The sequence below is a fragment of the Papio anubis genome, chromosome 2, assembly GCF_008728515.1.
Source record: "Papio anubis isolate 15944 chromosome 2, Panubis1.0, whole genome shotgun sequence".
Classification (NCBI taxonomy): Eukaryota; Metazoa; Chordata; class Mammalia; order Primates; family Cercopithecidae; genus Papio; species Papio anubis.
The window spans coordinates 148,266,231-148,285,377 of record NC_044977.1 but is presented as its reverse complement, the minus strand read 5'-3'; the positions used below and the strand labels follow the sequence as shown (position 1 = coordinate 148,285,377).

At 38.2% G+C, this 19,147-nt stretch overlaps 1 protein-coding gene across 8 annotated transcripts in view; it reads right to left on the bottom strand.

Moving 5' to 3' along the window:
* The window catches only part of SLC9A9 (solute carrier family 9 member A9), a 588,523-nt gene that overhangs the window by 372,133 nt on the left and 197,243 nt on the right, over positions 1 to 19,147 (bottom strand). For all 8 annotated transcript variants that reach the window (XR_002520177.2, XR_002520179.2, XM_009201572.4 and 5 more), the window contains exon 6: positions 15,583 to 15,688. Coding sequence is in view for 6 of the 8 variants with exons in the window: in XM_009201572.4 (XP_009199836.2) it covers positions 15,583 to 15,688 (106 nt within the window). In the remaining 2 variants the exon portion in view is untranslated. The remainder of the gene's footprint in view (positions 1 to 15,582; positions 15,689 to 19,147) is intronic.

Sequence of the window (19,147 nt, the reverse complement as noted above, 5' to 3'; positions counted from 1 at the left end):
TGAACATTGTACCTAATAGGTAATTTTTCAGCCTCATCACCTTCCACCTTTCCACCTTTTAGAGTCTGTATTATTTATTATTCCACTCTTTATGTCCAGGTATACCCATTATTTAGCTCCCATTTATAAGTGAGAATAGACAGAAGTACAAAGCACTGGGGAATGAGATAATCTCCTGAGACCTCTACTTCCCCATCTCTGCAGGAGACAGTGAGCCTGACAACATGCAGAGTACACCACTACTATAACCTACAAACAAGCAGTATTTGAGCAAGCCACTACACTAAGGCTATCTATAACCAAGGAATTCATACAGAGCCTTAGCCCCCATTCCCAGGATCACAAATTAGCAAAGCCAAATGACCCTACCCAACATACGCAATAGTCACACCTTCAAGGGGAAAAATAAAATCCCATTAAAATGAATGTAAATTCAAAAATAAGAAGTGACAGTTTCTCCAGACAAGAAGGAACCAGCGTAAGAATTCTGGCACCGTGAAAAAACAGTGTTGTAACACCCCTCAAGGATCACACTAGCTCTCTAGTGATGGATCCCAACCAAAATGAAGATTCTAAAATGACAGATAAAGAATTCAAAACCTAGATCATAAGGGAGTTCAATGAGATCCAAGGGAAAGTTGAAAACCAATACAAAGAAATCTGAAAAACAATTCAAGATATGAATGAAAAATTTACTATAGAGATAGATATTTAAAGAAAGCCCAAAACTCTGGAAATGAAAAATTTACAGAAGGAATTACAAAGTACAGCTGAAAGCTTTAACAGTAGACTAGACAAAGCAGAAAAATTTCAGAGCTTGCATACATATCTTTTAAATTAACCCAGTCAAACAAAAATAAAGAAAAAACAATTTAAAAACTGAACAAAGCCTTTGATAAACATGGATTTTCCTATTTTAAATATCTATGATTTATATTTCAAATTTCAGCTTATCCCTGTTTTGTACATATAATAGCCATTTATATTGACCTTAGTAACTATATATGTTTTGGGCTTTAGTTTTCTATAGTGTTGTTTCCCCTTAAAGTTGATCTTATCTGCTTTCAAAATCTATAGCTTTAGCACAACACACATCTAAAATCTCAACGGATTTTTATTTTTTAAAGGTGAGGATAGATATGTATACTAAAGCTACCATCTTGATGAAATGAGAAAGCCAACTTAAAGAGGTTGGCTGACTTGCTCGTTGATATAAAATGAGTAAATAATAAAGTCAGAATCCAGACTGCCAACCCAACCTTTACTTCTCCATGGAGAAGTAAAACACACACTATCCACATCTGAGGTGTGTTTTAAGATTAAAGTTTTTCCATGAAAACTTTTATTAGAATTACTAATGAAAAGAAAGTCAGCTGCATACATGGGTATATTTTTCTACTTTTCATAACTTTTTCTTATAAATATGCTAATGAAAAGGCGAAAAGTGAACAACTATAAGAACAATAAACAAAGTCTGAAAATTTAAATAGTCAACTGTTACGTAAGTAAGAATTAACTCTGCCAAGAAGATTTTCTGCGCTCCATAAAAAGCAAAGTAGGTGGGTGAGAATGGGAATGGGGGGTAAAAATGAAAAAGGATAAACCTCAAAACATATTAGGGTAAGAATTTAATTTAATGGCCCGAACTATCACATGCTCACCTTAACATCATTAGATCAAATTTTACCATTCAACTGCCATTCTGAAAATAAGCCATTTGGCACAGACTTTAGAATTTGACTTTCATATATCCAATTTGAATTAATTGCCTTTAGAAAAAACAGATGAAACTACATTATGATTCTGATACTGCAGGATAATGCCAGGAAGAGGGGAGTCTAAGTTCTATGTGAGTCATTTCATCTAATAATTAGTGGACATTCACTCTAACTTTTGAAATGAGAAACTCTTGCTATTAATCCATGAAGAACATCTAAATGGTGAAAGAATTTCTTCCTTTTTCCTTCAATACTGCCTGCCATTCTGGCAATGGGAAAAATGATGTATTTGAGGACCCCTGGGGCAGGAAAATTGATAAGAGCTCCTGACTTCTTTCCCATAAACAACCAATATTTTAAAGCTATTAACAAGGAACTGGGCATTCAAAGACAGTTCATTTATCTTCCAATAGCTGGCAAGAGTGTCAGGCCCTGCAGTCAGGCACAGAAAAATGGGCCCAGAGTTTACCCTTTATTGCTGAACAGCTGCTCTTTCCCAAGGTTTTAATCAGAGTCCCTAAGTATCCCATTCCCCGGTAAGGCAGAGCCCACATAAAACTGGCAATAAGCCTACCATGTAAATTCATTACAAAGCTCAAGTAATATGAACAGATTATATCCTCCAGGCCAAGAGAGAGCTTTTAATTTAGACCAAAATTATTATTGCATATTGATTTGGCCCCTTGTTCTCTGGAAAGTTTTTCTTAGAAAAAACTCAGACTTGGTCACCTGAAATAAAAGACATTTTCTTGGTTGTTCAGAATGAGAAGTCAGGTTTAAGTGTATTAGAAAGAAAATATGTCTTCAGATGAAATATTCTTAATTCAGAGCTCCTGAAACTATTTATAAAGTTTTGTCTTTTTGTTTAGCTGCACCCACCCTCCAACCCCTGAAGTGAGAGCCACAGCTTCCTTTAACTCTTTTGACTTCTGACCCAAAAGCTTCATATGCAGTAGTTTAGATTATGTTATTAGAAATGAGTATGGCAACCTTTGGAAATCTTTCCTTGCATGAGGCAGAAGTCAAGATTGGTTCTTCTCATAGACAGCCTGATGCCTAGCTATCAACTACTATCTGTTAGTAGGCACCAGCATGGGCATTCATGCCACCAGTTACAACAGAGGGAATGAGAGGGAATCACTATGAACCCCGATCAGATATTAAAGGACATTAGATAGAGACAAATGACACTGATGCATCATGACAAAAGTACACTGTATTAATTAGAAAAAGGATTGAGTAGTCATAAAAGAATCACAGAATCAAACACTGCTAGTCTTCTTCTCAGCTTTGTGTAGTATTGAGAGGGCCAGATTTTATCATCTTACTAAAAGTGAGTAGTTTTTAATTATCCTGAATGTTGGTATGGATTTAGGAGGTCATTACCAAGCACTTCAAAATTTCAGAGACCCATTGGATAAATAACAGCTTTTGTGTGAAGGATGAGGATAAACATCTGACACATCAGTCTACCCTTCATCTGTCCCTTTGTGGGTTTACCATACAACCCTCTGATATTATTTGTCTGGATTTGATTGATGGATGACGACGGATTGATCCGATTGTCGATATTTGAGTCCTGACGCCTGATTTGCCGCCGCTTTGCCGTTTGCCGCCGCTGCCGCTGCTTCGTCGCCTTTGCCGCGTTTGCCGCTCGCCGTCGCTGCGTTGCCCTTTCCTTTTCTCCGATCGACTGTTTATCGATCTGATTTATTCTCCTGCCTCAGCCTCCTGAGTAGCTGGGACTACAGGTGCTTGCCACCATGCCTGGCTACTCTTTTGTATTTTTAGAAGAGACGGGATTTCACCTTGTTAGCCAGGATGGTCTCGGTCTTCTGACCTCATGATCCACCTGCCTCGGCCTCCCAAAGTGCCGAGATTACAGGCATGAGCCACTGTGCCTGGCCGTGTAATTTCTTAGTTTATTATGTTAGCACCTTTGTTCCACTTCTGCCTCATGTGTATTGTATTTAGTGCAAGTCATTCTCTTAGTACATGGCTGGCTATATTGGGCCCAGACTAGAAACCATCACTGGGCACTCCAAGCTAGAGAGATAACATTTCAAACAGGGGAATAAAATGAATGAGGAGCTACTATGACGGAGTGATGATATATAGCAGAAGACAGAATTACCTTCTCCAACTTTCTCTCAAAACTGATTTTAGGCCAGGCATGGTGGCTCATGCCTGTAATCCCAGCACTTTGGGAGGCCAAGGCAGGACAATTGCTTGAGCCCAGGAATTCCAGACCAGCCTAGGCAACATGGTGAAACCTTGTCTTTACAAAAAATACAAAAATTAGCCTGGTGTGGTGGCATGCGCCTGTGGTCCCAGCTACTCAGGAGGCTGAGGTGGGAGGATCCCTTGAATCTGGGAGGTGGAGGTTGCAGTGAGCCAAGATTGTGCCACCGCATTACAGCCTAGGCAACAGAGCGAGACCTTGTCTCAAAAACAAAACAAAACAAAACAAAATAAAACTGATTTGTTGCCAGAAAAATCATCTCAAAGTCATCTGTGCACATAAAGAAAGATTTTTAGAGCATCTCCATTACACAGCATAACAACAGCTGATGTGGCAGAAAATGTCCCTTGTGTACCACCCACAGAGGTAACTTCTCCCCAGAAACTGGAGAGAACTGAACAGGTGGATTCCTAGTGTGGGTTGTAAATCTGACAATAAGAGAACATGAGGATGTCAGAACAGAGTAAGAGAAACTAGGAAGACAAAGTGAAAGATGAAGGAGAGCCTCCAGAGAGAACATGACATGTCCACAATTGGAAACACCAAATCCACAAAGAAGAGAGCCTAAAATTCTGGAGAGAAAAATGGAGGGGCCCCGAGGAAGATACTTTACCAGTTTCCTAATAAATAGGTATTCTTTGCACAGTCTGAAATTGTTAAGGACTACCTACAGTCTCATAGCAGATATAAACTGATTTCAGCATTTCCTTACCAAATTAAAAAGGATTATCTGTTGTCACAGTTTTTTGCATCATTTTGAGAAGCATTCTGGTGAAGGTAGCTATTGGAGTGAAAATTGGATTGCTCTAATAAACAGGTCTTTTGCTGTGTCTCCACTTTCCCCCCACTTTCTCTATACACATTATTTCTCCCTCCATGACCATTCAGTGTCCCCCATCTTTAAATGTTGTAGTGGATTATGAGTAATTGTTTCTAACTTATTTTGCCTGCCACTCCCATTAACTGTCATCACTATTATTGTCATAGTAATTCCTTATTAGATTCATGAATGTTTCTACCAATTTCTCTGCTCAACTCTCCTTGCTTCTCCCTTATTCTGAGTTTAGTTTCCTATTTCTACTCAATCATATTCTTCAGAAATCCTATCATTGATGAGTGGTAAAGTACCTGAAAATGTATTAATCTTATTCTTAAATGATATTTTAGTTGAATTTAGAATCTGGGCTGTCAATAAGTTTCCTGCAATACTTTGAACCTATTATTTCTCTATCCTCTAGCAGCTAAGCAGCTATTGTTGCCAATGAGAAAACTATTGCCATCCAAATTGTAAGTAAGTGTAAGCAATCCTTATTGGAAATAAATCATCTCTCCTCTCTGGTTGCTTTTAAAATTTCTTCTTTCTCTTTGGTGATCTCACATTTCATAACAATAATCAATCAAATGTTTTCTTTGTCTTGCTTCCTCAAATATCTTATAAAGCTTTTCCCCTCCTCCAGGTGAAGGCTCAATCACTTGAGGTCTGGGGCTGCTTGATTCATGACTCACTGTTCCTCAAATAGACCCTTTAAAATTAAAAACACAACAAAATAAACCTAAAAACTGTAATGTATTTGAATGTGAATTAGTGTTAATTTATCCAGCTCTAGACATAATGTGATGTTTCCATTTATCTCTTTAATTTGGGAAAATTATCAACCATTATCATTTGAAAATATTGCCACAATTCAATTCTCTTTAGTTTCTCCTTTTGAATTTTTTTTTTTTTTTTTTTGGAGACGGAGTCTGGCTCTGTTGCCCCAGCTGGAGTGCAGTGGCCGGATCTCAGCTCACTGCAAGCTCCGCCTCCCGGGTTCACGCCATTCTCCTGCCTCAGCCTCCCGAGTAGCTGGGACTACAGGCGCCTGCCACCTCGCCCGGCTAGTTTTTTGTATTTCTTAGTAGAGACGGGGTTTCACCGTGTTAGCCAGGATGGTCTCGATCTCCTGACCTCGTGATCTGCCCGTCTCAGCCTCCCAAAGTGCTGGGATTACAGGCTTGAGCCACCGCGCCCGGCTGTCCTCTTGAGATTTTTATTGATGAATTCTGGATTTTTAAAAAGTGCTATACTCCATATCTCTTAACTAGCCTTTCATATTTTTTTATCTGTACTACATGCTGGGCCATTTGTCAACTTTATTTTCTGTTTCATCGGTGGGTTTAATATGACATTTATGTCATTCCCTTTAGTTTTTAATGTCAATATTTGCACTTTTCATTTTGAAAAGTTCTTTTTTTCCTATTATCCCATTCTTTTCTGATTTTTCCCCACTCCGCCATTTACCTCTTTAGTCTTTTTAGTGTGCTCATTTGATAATCTTTCTCATAGTTTTGTACTTTTTTGTTTAGTTCTTTAGGGTGCTTGTTCTTCTGATTTACTTTTGTTTTGCATATCTCCTTTCTTTCCTTCCTTTACTCAATGTGGTGGAGTTATTCTCTTTGTGACCTGTACATTTTTTATTGTGAGCTCATTTTCAGAAAAGATTGTGTTTTTTAAGTGGGATACTTTCACCTGGGATGTGAAAGTATCACTTCAGGGCAGTTTCAGTGTATTTGGAAATAGGAAGAGGGGATATGGCTGGGGCAGTTGTTTCAATAGTCCTGAAAACTCTCCTCGTTAATTTATTGGCTTACATTTCCTGTATCACAACTGCCCAGGCTAGGGATTTTGACTTCTCAAATTCCAGATAGATGGCAAGTTTCATCGCTATTTCTTAAGGCTGCTCTACACAGTCTGTGTGACTGAAGGAACACTTTGAAATTGCAGGCCTTATTCAAAGAGCTTTGCTCAAGATGTATTACTGTGAGTGAACATTTAGACAGGGTTCCGATTTCCATATGGAAATGGGATTCCAGCTCCAAAACCTCTGGGCAGTATATGCTATGTAAAATCACATGGCCACTGACAGTGGCAGCTTCCCACTCTTGCTGTGATTTTTCCCTTGTTTCTCACACTTGGAGAACTTCCTTTTCTCTCCTTCAAAATCAACTCTACAGTTAGTAATGTTTGCTTTTTAAAATAAAGCCTTTCTTTGAGTTTTTAGTGCATAGGGCCTATCATTTTAATCCACCATGTTCTGAACATTCTAGGATCATGAAATATGGATGTTATTATTCTTACTTGTCCTCCAACCACTTTCTTCCAATAATGGATTCCATGTCACCAGTCACAGGGATGGGAATGTGACTCAGATCTGACCAGTTACCTTGTTCAATTCCCTTTGAGTATTATGTGATTGGCCTATGGGTGATCTCCTGATACAAGCAGAGGCAAATGGCATCTTCATGACTGATATGCAAATATTGGGAGAATGAAATGTTATTTTGAGCTAAAAAAAAGAAAAAGAAAAAGTAAGCCTGGACATGCCATTAGTCACCTTCTCCTGCTTTTTAGAGTAAGCCATCTATCTGCACCATGAAAGAATGAGGCTAGCACTCAGAGGCAATCGGGGCCAATAGAGAAAAAGAAAGGATAGACAGCCATGCTTGAAGTCTTAAGCCTGGCATGTCCAGAGTCAGCTCAATCCCTGTTAAACACGCCAGTGAACACATTTTGCTGAAGCTAATTTGAATTCGGTTTCTGTCACTTTCATCACTTGCATCTGACTTATACACCAATAAATTAAAGTACATTGGAACTGAGATAAGACACCGTCAACATGGATTTCTTTTATCTATTTTTGGTAGGCCAGTTTGTCATGCATGACTTGACATGAGCAAAGCAAGTTCTAAGTTACGGGGCTGAGTTCTGGAGACGCTGCCAGTGAATGTCAGATCTCATCCGAGAAACAAAAGACAGAGTCACAGCATATAATCAAGGTCAAGTCCCAGTAATCTGAACAGGGACATTAAGAGGTAGGGTAGGGGAGATGCCAGAGTCAGGAACCAGGGAACAGGAAGGAGAGAAAAACAAACAAGACAGCAGCAGCAGGCAGGGGTGTGGGCAGCACACCGAGTGCACAACTTAAAGCTGGAAGCCAGCTGAGCACTGCTTCCCAGCCTCTGTTTAAAGATCCCAGGGTAACCTTCCCATTCCTGCCATATGATGCCACCTGGTGTCTGAAAAATGAAGTCAGTATGAAATTGACTGCCAGGACAAGGAGTCCTTAAGCAAAAACGGCCTTAACTTTTTTTTTTTTTTTTAATAATGTATCACCCCGGTACCTAGACAGGCATCAAAATAAATGAGTTTCATGCTGATTATCAGTTTTCAAGGCAAATATCAAAGTGAATAACCTTCAGAAAGATGTGTCAAGATATAAGATACTTGTTTCTAAGTTAAGCAGATTCATGAGAAATGTACCTCTGGTTGTGATAACAATTTCAGTTAATTCTGATCAAAAGGGGACAGCTTCTTATCACCTCTGTGTTTACAACTATGGATCAGATTGGAGGAGCACTAATGAGGGTTTCTAACAAGGCTTTTCAAAAGTTGGAAGAATCAGAATGAATGTTAAATATCTATCTCTGGAATAGGTTTTAATGATTAGTATTATAAAATGTCCCCATCTGCTTCTGAAGGAGTCTATCAACTCATTCATTCAGTAGTTATTGGAGAAACTACCAAATAATCGCCTATGTGTTGTGAGGGATGGAGAAAATTTGCCTTTAAGGAACTCAAAATCTACTTCAGGATGACGTTACCAAGAGAAAAAATGGAATTATTTTAGGAACATCTTTTTATAACCAAACCCTATACATGTAAGCTATTTTCTGAGATGGTTTTTAGGGTTAGGTTTTGTTACGCATATTAAATCCCTTCATAGCTATTGTTTGCCTACTTCAGTGAGGGATTATTGAGGGCCGAGATGAGGGGCTATCCCCATCCAATCTATATCACAAACACCTGGCATAATGTCTAGCACATACCTATCCTCCGTACATTTCTCTTGAATGGCTGGATGATAGTTCAAGGTTCCCCTCAGTTCCACGGTTGCTTGAGTCCCATAGCCATCCAATTACCTTCCATATTAAATTTCCCTTAAGATACATGGGTGGTAAGAAATGTAGTCTTTCAAAATGCCACTCAAAGTGTCAAGCATTCACTGGTATCACACTTTAAATGACATTATCTAGCAAGAACTTGTCTGCAGCATAACAGTCTCATTAAAAAGTCAAAATTGGTGCTCCATTTCTTCATCTTTTTAAATAATCGACATCAAATTTCCTTATAAGCATTTACTTAACAGGGAATAAAGACATCTAGTATGTATTTATTGTCATCCAAGAGTCAGCTGTTTAATGAGATACTTATTTTATCTCTAAGAAAACCTGGAGGCATTTGCACACTGTGGAATTATTTTACAAGTAGGTTTCAGTACAACAATGGCAATATTTCTGTTTTGCAGATAAATGGCCCAAAACATTCAACATCCTCTTTCTCTTCTATCATGGGTAGAAAAAGAATTTCAGACTTCTATCTCTGTGCAATCTGCACTTAAATGAAGGTTGCCAATTATTAAGTATGTTAATGGGGATTTTCGGGACCAGAGTCTATCATAAGTAGTTTGCTCTATTTTAAATAAATATATGCAAGCCAAAAGAAAAAAATAAAAATCACCTGTGATTCCACATAACACTTCTGACTCCATATAAATTATATATAAATAATACAAATGTTATATGTTATTTATATATACAGGTATAATAAAAATATATAAAATTTAATCATATATAATTATATTCATATCTAATACATATAATGTATATTAGTATATATAATAATTTTAGATGCATTTGCACATATAAATTTGGCTGTGAATTTTTAACCAAGCTAGATCTTATTATATACTAAATTTTCTTATTTAATACTTATTAAATATAAATATTATATATTAAATATTCCTATTTACTTAAAAATGTATTGTGAATATCTTTTCCCATTAACATAAACATATTTTTTCTTTATCATTTTTTAAATGACTTCATAGGGTTCCATGATATTAATATATTATAATTCACTCAACCAACTAGTAACCACTGTGCACAACTTCTTGCTCAAATCAATGGAGACTCATTGCTCAACTCATCTCCATGGAGAGACTGTTGCGCATGCCCGTAATTACTTCTTAGAACAAATATCTAGAAACAAAATTGCTGGATCAAATGATTCACAAATTCTAATGACTCAGTCAATATTGCCTTTGTAAAAGTTTTATCACTTTCCTTTTTCACCAGTCATATAGGAGGGTTCTCAACTCCCAAACTCTGACTTACTCCAAGTATGATTATTCTTTTTTGAGTCCTGAAGATTCAAATATTTGCCAGGTAAAAATAGTACTCCATTGTTGGTTTAATTTGTTTTATTTCATTGTTAGTGAAGCTGATCTTATTTAGTACAGCTATTGCCCATTTATCTTTCTTCTTTTGTTTATTCACTATTTATATCATTTGTCCATTTTTCTATTATGTTTACCTTTTATTATTGGTCTTTGATGATAGGAGTAACAGCAACAGCTAACATTTAATGTGTGTTGAGCATGACGCACTAGGCCCTGATTTAGGTGTTTTATGTTTAATCCCATCCTGTGAGGTAAATGCTATTACTGTCTTTATTTTACAAATGAGGCTGCCAAGGCACAGGGGGATTGAGTAACTTGCCCAAGGTAACGTAAATAATGAATTAGGTATAGTGATGAGATTAACAATTCATCATGTATATTACAAAGACTATTAACTGATCAACATGTGTTGAAAATGCTTCCCTTGGTTTATTATTCGTCATTTAATTTTTTTGTAGTGATTTTTGCCTGCTAGGATTGCTTGACTCTATTGCCATCAAACAAATGGGTTTTTATTTTATAGTTTCTGCATTTGATAGCTTGATCACCGGAAGAATATATAAGTAAATATAATGCAAACACATTAAAAACATTCAGACAGCATAGAAGAGTATAAAATAAAGAGTTAACTTATTTTTCATCCTTTGCCTATATCGTGATCCTAAACAGCAAAGGTATCTGATTTTAACCATTTATGGGTTTATTTTTTCTGATTGTTATTCTATGACTCTTAACAATATGCATACATTTTCATTTCTTGACTTAGCAACTCCACATAGCATCTGTTCATTTCCTAGTATGCCAGATGCAGAATTTTAGTTAGCTTCTCCCTTCCTTTCTTTCTCCTTTTTTTCTGCTTAACTTCCACAAGAAATATCAGTTTTGGTTGTGAGCACCTTTATAACTTTAAGTAACATATTAATACTTCAACCTCTATTTCTTGATTTATCAACTTTAGACAGTATGTCTTAACTAAGTGATTCATTCCTAATAGAGGAAATCACATGTAAAAATGGTTATTCTCTAAGTTTCCTGGATCATAAAATGCCGTATTTATGAAGAAATGCTTCACTAGAAGCAGATTTATCTTTAGTCATTTTAATAAAACCAGAGAGATCTCTGTAAGTAGAATGAAAGATATTGATACAAATAAGGGTAGGAATTATATTTATATTTATATAGCATAGGCTATGTAGATTACAGGGCCTTTACAACCGTAATTACTTTATTACTCAGAATAATTCCGTAATGTATATGGAACAACTATTCTCGCATTTTCTAGATCAATAAATTAGCATAGGGAGTTTATGGCCATACAAAATCACGGTAGTGGTCATCTAGGTCAGCAGTCCCCAGACTTTTCGGCACCAGGGAACTGTTTCGTGGAAGACAATTTTTCCATGGATTGGGGGAGGGGATGGCTTCAGGATGAAAGGCATTCTCAGGCATTAGATGCTCATAAGGAGTGTGCAACCTAGATCCCTCACATGCGCAGTTCACAATAGGGTTTGCGTTCCTAGGAGAATCTAATGCCGCCCTTGATCTGACAGAGGCGGAGCTCAGGCAGTACTGCTCACTGGCGCACTGCTCACCTCCCGCTGTGTGGCCCAGTTCCTAATAGGCCACAGACCAGTGCTGGTCTACAGCCTGGGGGTTGAGGACCCCGATCTAGGTTTTGTTTTGTTGTGTTACTATCCAGCATCCACTTTTCCTTTATCATGACAGTATTACCTGAGCAATAATTCCACCTTTCTCTAGTCTCAGCTCATGTGCTTCCAATGAAGCTGATTATATACCCTTGAACTCATGGAGCAGGTGACTTAGACCCAAGCCAATAAATGCTGTACCTTTACTGGCCATAGTGATTATTCCAAGATAAACTGCGTCAGAATCTATGAAAGGTACTAAAATTTAGTCTGGGAATGGTGGAGCAAAAATTCTTGGTCAAATCTCCTGAAGAGACAGCCCTGGGAAATGCTGGCAGCTATCTTGTAACCAGAAGAGGGCGCTAACCATGAAGTTGAGCGAAGAAAGATTCCTGTTCATTTCATTGGATCCTTGACTGAGCCATTTCTATTACTGGTGTTCAGTCACATCAGCTAATACAGATTCCTTTTTTGTTTACCTCAGTTTGGGTTGGTTTCCTGTCAACTGTAGTAATTGCACAGTTAATTAGTGGCAATTTTGACACCAAATCTTCTGACTTTTAACCTAGGCTTCTTTCTACTCTATCATGCTGCCTCTGAAATTAAGGTTTTTGTTCAGGATTCAAAAACACACACCCCTTGAGATCTCTTCCATATATCTTTTGCCTTCCTTCATAGCCTATTAAATAACATTTAGAAATGCAAATGTATCATGTGGAATTCATTTGTGAGGCAGTATGCATACATGTTTGAGCATGACATTCCCTTTATGTTTGAAATAATAGTATGAGTTAGGGACAAGCTAATTTCAAAACTTTTATGTTAAATAAAGTTATTTGCATTTTAGCACAAACAATTCTGGATCATTTTAAATCACAGGAGCATGATATAGCACCCACCAGCTGCTGCTACGTACAAGAGTTGTGGCCATCAAATTTAATTATGTTAGGTATCTGAAATTCAGAGCACAGTTAACCCAAGAAACAGTATTATAATTAATCATATGCTTCTTAGATTAGCAAAGAAAAGCTGCTTTAATCTAAAATGTGGCTAAATACTAGAGCACAGTATTGCCACAATACTATTAAAAGTGTAAAAATACTAAAACTAAAAAAGATGGTTCTTAAGCAAGGAGGTTTGCTGGCAGATGAGAAGGTAAATAAAAGTATATGGCTATTTCAGAGGGGCTCTAGGGGGCTTGGTCAAGGGTTATAGTCATCAATAATTGGGTTTCACATCAAAATGAAAAACTTTTTTTCCCATGACACAAGAATAACTCTATCACTGTTCTTAAACTTCAAAACCACACAAAGATGGAAGAAGAAAGGGAAAACACAAAAGAGGTTTCCATTTGTTCTTCTAAGATGCACTTCAAGTACATAGAGTCTGCTTTCAAAAAGTTACTATCTAGAAAAGCAAATACATATGTAAATCCAATGCTGTGCAGGGGTGAAGCAGAAGCTCAGCCTGTGGGCTGGAGGTTCCCAAAGAAGGAGACTGAGGGAACAGTTGAAAGACTTGATTAGGCAAAACCAGAAGCTGAATTGGTGAACCCAAGAGGAGTGAGCTTTGTCCAAAGGCAGCGAGATACCACCCAGAGAGTTGTGTCAGGGTGCTATACAGGGTCTAGTGTGAAGAGAAAGAAAAATGGAGAGACAATGTTTGAACTTTTAGACTGAAAGTCATAGAAGACCTTTAAATGATATGTAAATATGGCTTTCCTAAGGGAACCAGAAAATGGTTGGCAGAGAGTGTGTGGAGATAAGGTATTGCAAGGAGAGGAAATATCTGTGTAAATAGATGTACAAAGAGAATAGTATGTGTGCTATAAATTAAGTTTAAGAAGAAAATGAGCAAGTGAGAATAAGTGAAGAGAATGGCACATGGAAATGTGCAAAAAGGAGGACATGGTGAGCAGCAGACAGCACTGGTAGACAGCCTGGGCCAGGATATGGCAGCGCTATAGGCCACTCAGTAGAGCTCATGGAAAGAAAGAGCTGGTATTCGAATATGTAAGCTTTGGAAGTGAAATGATTTTACTTAGGATTACCCTTTATTTTACACTGGAGCTCACTGGGATCACTGTACGATACCAGAATTGCCGAAGCTGAGGAGTACAAGATTTCAGCTAGAATGGCAACGTCTCATTCCTAGAAAGGAAGAGCTCTTGCCACGGTGTGAAACACATCTTCTTTAATTAAACATTATGAAGACATGGGTAGAGAGGTAGGAGGGGCACCTGCAATACCAACCATGTATTGACCTGAGGAGATACTACATGGACTATTTCAAATGCTCCCAGGTTGGTGCTCAACAGCATCAACATTTATCCTTAGCATCTGCATTTTTAATGGAAGACTACTGTGAATGGTAGTCCTGAAACCAGAAAGGCCAAACCTTCCCTGGTTGTGTCGGCATGATTCTTTCCCAAGCTCATTTGCACTTTAGTGGTTTTGCTTTGCTTGGCCTTTTCCGACTTGGCAGCTCAGGAAGTAAAAATGAGAAACTCAGCAGATTTTTAAAGAGTTTTACTCCAAATGTTCTTTTAATGCTAGTATTTCTTGGACAGGGATTTCTGATGTCCTAATTAATTGTTCTTGGTGTTTCTTTAAAAGCACCCTTTAGCATTTGTGAATCTGCCCATGGCTTTTGCTCTTAATTTGCACTCGCTGATATTTTCGTTTAAAGCAGGAAAGACACTTCTCCGTGGCCAGGTGAAATGTAAGTATATTTGGAGACACACTTGAAAGTTGTTGAATTCACTGACAACTTTGGGGCAGCAGCCTTAAGAAATGTCAACCGGCAAAAAGAAAGAAAAAAAAAAAGAGTAGTGCTGCTCTGTCATTTCCTACTCCCCTCTGTGAGATCTGACTTTTAACAATCTTTTGTTACTTCACAATACATTTTCAACTGCATTCGAAGTAATTAACACCCAGAATAGAATCTTTTTTGTCACATTTAATTATCAGATATCGACTTTCTTTTAGGATATCTGACAGTTGCCCAAAATGTTGGTCTTAATCTAAAACCAGGAAGAGACCTCTGGCATAGTGAAAGCCACTGAAGTGGCATTTATTAAAGATAAATGGTAAGTGTCTAAAGAGGAGGTAAGGAAAGAGCACTGGCTCTCATCCCCCCACCCTAAAATCCTTCCAGCACAAAGGGAAATTGCACTGGTGCTGAGCCGAAGCTCCATCAGTTTCATCCATCATGTGATTTTTTTAAAGATGTATGCATTCCTATACAGCATTACCTTTGCATTGAGAAATAAAGAGTATTCTGACCCTTACGTTCTGGCTCCAATCTGCCAATCTGCCCATCAATACAAGGGTTTCTATTAGTCTATTATCTGGAAAGTGACTTATATAAGGCAAAAAATTAAATGATATTGATTTGAAATGAAAAAAGCTCATTTATGTGCATTTTAGGAACCTTAAGTGAATCAGCTAAATATATGCATTGAGTAAAATAAGTTACCCTCTAGGTAGTATCTTGTAATAAGCTGGAAACATAAAACCCATTAATAGTATTAGAAATTAGATGCCTAATGAATTGTGCCCATTATGGAGATTTTCTGTGATAACAATTCCTTGAAAAAAGCCAGAGACTGCCTGTAACTCTATGACATAAGAGAAAAGATACAAGTGAAAGTACATTTCACATGGTTAAAGAAACATAGGCCAAGTTCTGGTACTTACTATGTAAGGACTATGGCCACTGCGTCATTCAACACACTCTCTCCAAACAAGAGTGTGTACAGGTCAAGGTCGACATGCAGTTCATGGAAAATGGCCAGCACTGTCACTGGGAAGACACACACAAACATGCAGGTTAGCTGAGATGCAGGCATGGAGTTTTCCTTGGCTATGGTCGCTGCTCAAAAACATTAATTAAATGCTTACCTTCTCAAACCCAATGACTTTACTAACACCAGACCTTTATTCAAAAAAAAATATCTGATGCTTAGAGGCTTGTCTTGGCTCCCCACTGCTTAAAGACAAAATTTGAGCTCCCAAGTACAAGTCTCCTATAATCTGCATCTTGCTTACCCTCTAGCCTCATCTCCCTCTGCCCCCTTTGCCCACCCTTTGCTGCCTTTCTCAAGTCACACTGAAATTGCCATAATTTCCCAAACACACTGTGTAGTTTCTTAACTACCTTTGCATTTTGATTCCTTCTACTATGGCAGCAATTCCCTTCTCGTCCACTTGCTACCATCCTCCTATTCCTTAAACACACACACACACACTTCTTGCTACCGAAGACTCATTTTTTTTTTCATTCTTTAAGAACCTTTCAAGTGTCCCCTCCCAACCCTTCAACTGCCTCATCAGAGACCTGACTCACTCCTTTCTGGATCCCAGCATTTGGATCAAATCACTGAACTTACCACAGAAAGGACTGGGAGCTCCCTGGAAATGGGGTTCATCTTTGGACACATGGTATTAGGCCATACTCAGTAACTGCTTGATGCATGAATGACTAAATGATGAGTGAATGAATAAATGAAGTTGTTGCAATGGCCTACTACTGTGAAGGGAGGCATGGTTCCACCTGGGTCTCATTCTGTCCGGAGATCACGCTCACCTATAAAGACGGACTCAGTGTTCTTAAGAACAGGACATGAGGATTTGTTTCTGGTTGCCTGCTGCATGGCCTGCTACTATATGCCATGTTCTTGTATTGAGCCTCTGTGAGTACATTAGGACAGTCAATAATCACATGCTGATTATCTGTGTTCATCAAAACTATTCTTGATATTTAAAACAGTTAAGCAGAGTGTGAACAGCAATCATTAGGAAAATGATCCATTGAATTAATTGCCAAGGGGGAAAGAGATAGGTTGAAAATGATACTGATGGCAAATGTTTAAGGCAGAGTGGGTATTTTTAATTCTGTTTTTTCCTATTTCATGGATGGTGAGGTTAGTAACTGTGTTGTACAAAATAGTGCTATGAGGGAATAAAAGCAAGAAAGTCAAGTTGACTTTGAAGGTTTTATAGGTAGGATTAAGAAGTTTGGAACTTGTTCTTTCGTAATAGAGAGTGATTAAGAGTTTTAATAAGAGAAATGACACAATCTGAACTTTGGAAATAAAGCTCAGGCAGAAGGGCAGAGGGCAGAATGGACACATGGCTGGAGGCTTTCCCAGTAATTCCGGTAAGAGATGAGTTGTACCAGGACAGGAAGAGGCCCGGATCCATGCTCCCAAACTCTTACATCTTCATTGTCTTGGGTTCTAATAGACCAATGACCACTGTGCTTTGTACTTCACAAAGGTACCTCACTGGTTTTCATCTTCTCTGTGTGCCACAAGCCCTTAGCACAGTGATGCAACATAGTAAGCCTTTAATGAGTGAATGAATAAGAGATACCATCAAGGAAGATACAGCAGAGGTGACAGCACCCCAGAGATATTTGAGATGGAAAATTGGTGGGTGTTGGTGCTTGAGAGGCAGCAAGGAATGACTCTGGATTTTGATCTATCATACAACATGTGACTATATTTAATAGCAATGTATTGTACACTTGAAAATTGCTAAGAGAGCAGATTTTAAGTGTTCTCAGTACAATGACAAAAGCATGTAAGCTAATACATGCGTTAATCAGCCTGATTTAGCTATTCTGCAAGATATGCATATTCCAAAAAATTCTGCTGTATACCATAATATATACAATTTTTGTCAATTAAAAAGTTTTTTTAAAGAAGCTACTGCAAAATCCAAAAAAAAGAAAGAAAATGCCATGAATTGTCATGACAATTGGCCAGATCCAATTTTATCAGGCATAGAATCAATTTTATTATTCTAGTTGAATAGGTCCTATTAATCATGATAGGTAAAATGGCAGAGATTTTACTAGCTTTCTACTAGCATGAAGCTGTTAACATTTGCCACAACCTTTAGATGTTGCAGGTGGTGGGAGGGAGGAAGCAAACACTTCTGCTAAGTAATCTCTTTCTCCTTTTTGGATAGAGGTAAGACACTGCATCTACCCAAAACAAAAAGGTTACAGTGGGATTTGGTTAGCAACATTTTCCTTTTGCTAGGATTTTGTGGAATAAAAGTAACTTTTTAAAACTAGAACATTCTATCGTGGCCTCTCTATTGTTAACTTTAGTCTCTGTAGCTATTCATTTGTATCATCAAGCTCTGAAAAGGACTTGCAGCCCATCTCCACTTCCATGGAGGTTTCCTAGGCCCACGAAAAGGAAGGTAAGGCCCTTACCCCACCTCCCCACTTACGGAGCCCCTCTGCCCTATGGGGAAGGCTCTACATCTGTCTAACGAAAGCTTTGAGCTTTGAAGAGGAAAGGCTTTTAATTGAATATCCAGTTTTGTTCACCACTGCTCTGACATTCCCACAATTCCTTTGGAACAAAGAACTGAACTCCATTTCATAAACGATGTCCCACACACAACAGAAAACTGTTACTTTGCACATTCTTGTCTACCCTGTGAAGAAATGGAATAGTTTTGAGATAAAGCTAGGCAGTGTGTCCTACAAGAGGGAGTATTTGGCTGGGAACACAAAGAGTCGAATAGGTGAGTCAGGAAATTAGTCACCCACTCTGCTGCTGAGCTTGGAGCTTTAAAAAAAACTCATATAATTAGCTCCCTGGCAGGGCTCAGTCTTACATGCAATATCCAAGACTCTCTGCAGCACCTCCCCAGGAGAGAATCTTTGGGACAGCCGTGGACATGCACATAGCAGCTCTGCCCACACCTTGCTAGGTTGGTAAGGATAACCTAGGTCCAAGGCAGGACTAAAAGTCAACGCCCATGTAAGTGAGAGTTCTTGGGACCACAAGAGGAAAACACTCTGGACATCATGTGGATAGGAAGGGGAAAAGATGCAATCCGATTTCTTAAACTTTTGATTTTATCAGACAATTTGGTCATTTCTATCTTTATCTTACTTTATTTCCACTCATCTTTTAGTGGCAGATTCTCATGCTTCACTTGTGGCTTGGAGTTCCTTCTCCTCTACATACCCTCTTCCTACCTGATGTTGTAGCGAGAGAAAAATTCACTTTGTCTTTCAAATTGATAATAAAAGATACAAGCACATATGATCTTATGCTCAAGTAGATGAACATGCATGCACACACACGCGCGCGCGCGCACACACACACACACACACACCCCTACCTCTAGGTAAGCATAGTAGAGGAATGTGATAACTGAGAAATACTACTGAATCCCTGGAGATTGCTGAGAAAATAATTTCAGTTATCAAATGGTAAAGGTCTTTGAGGGGAAC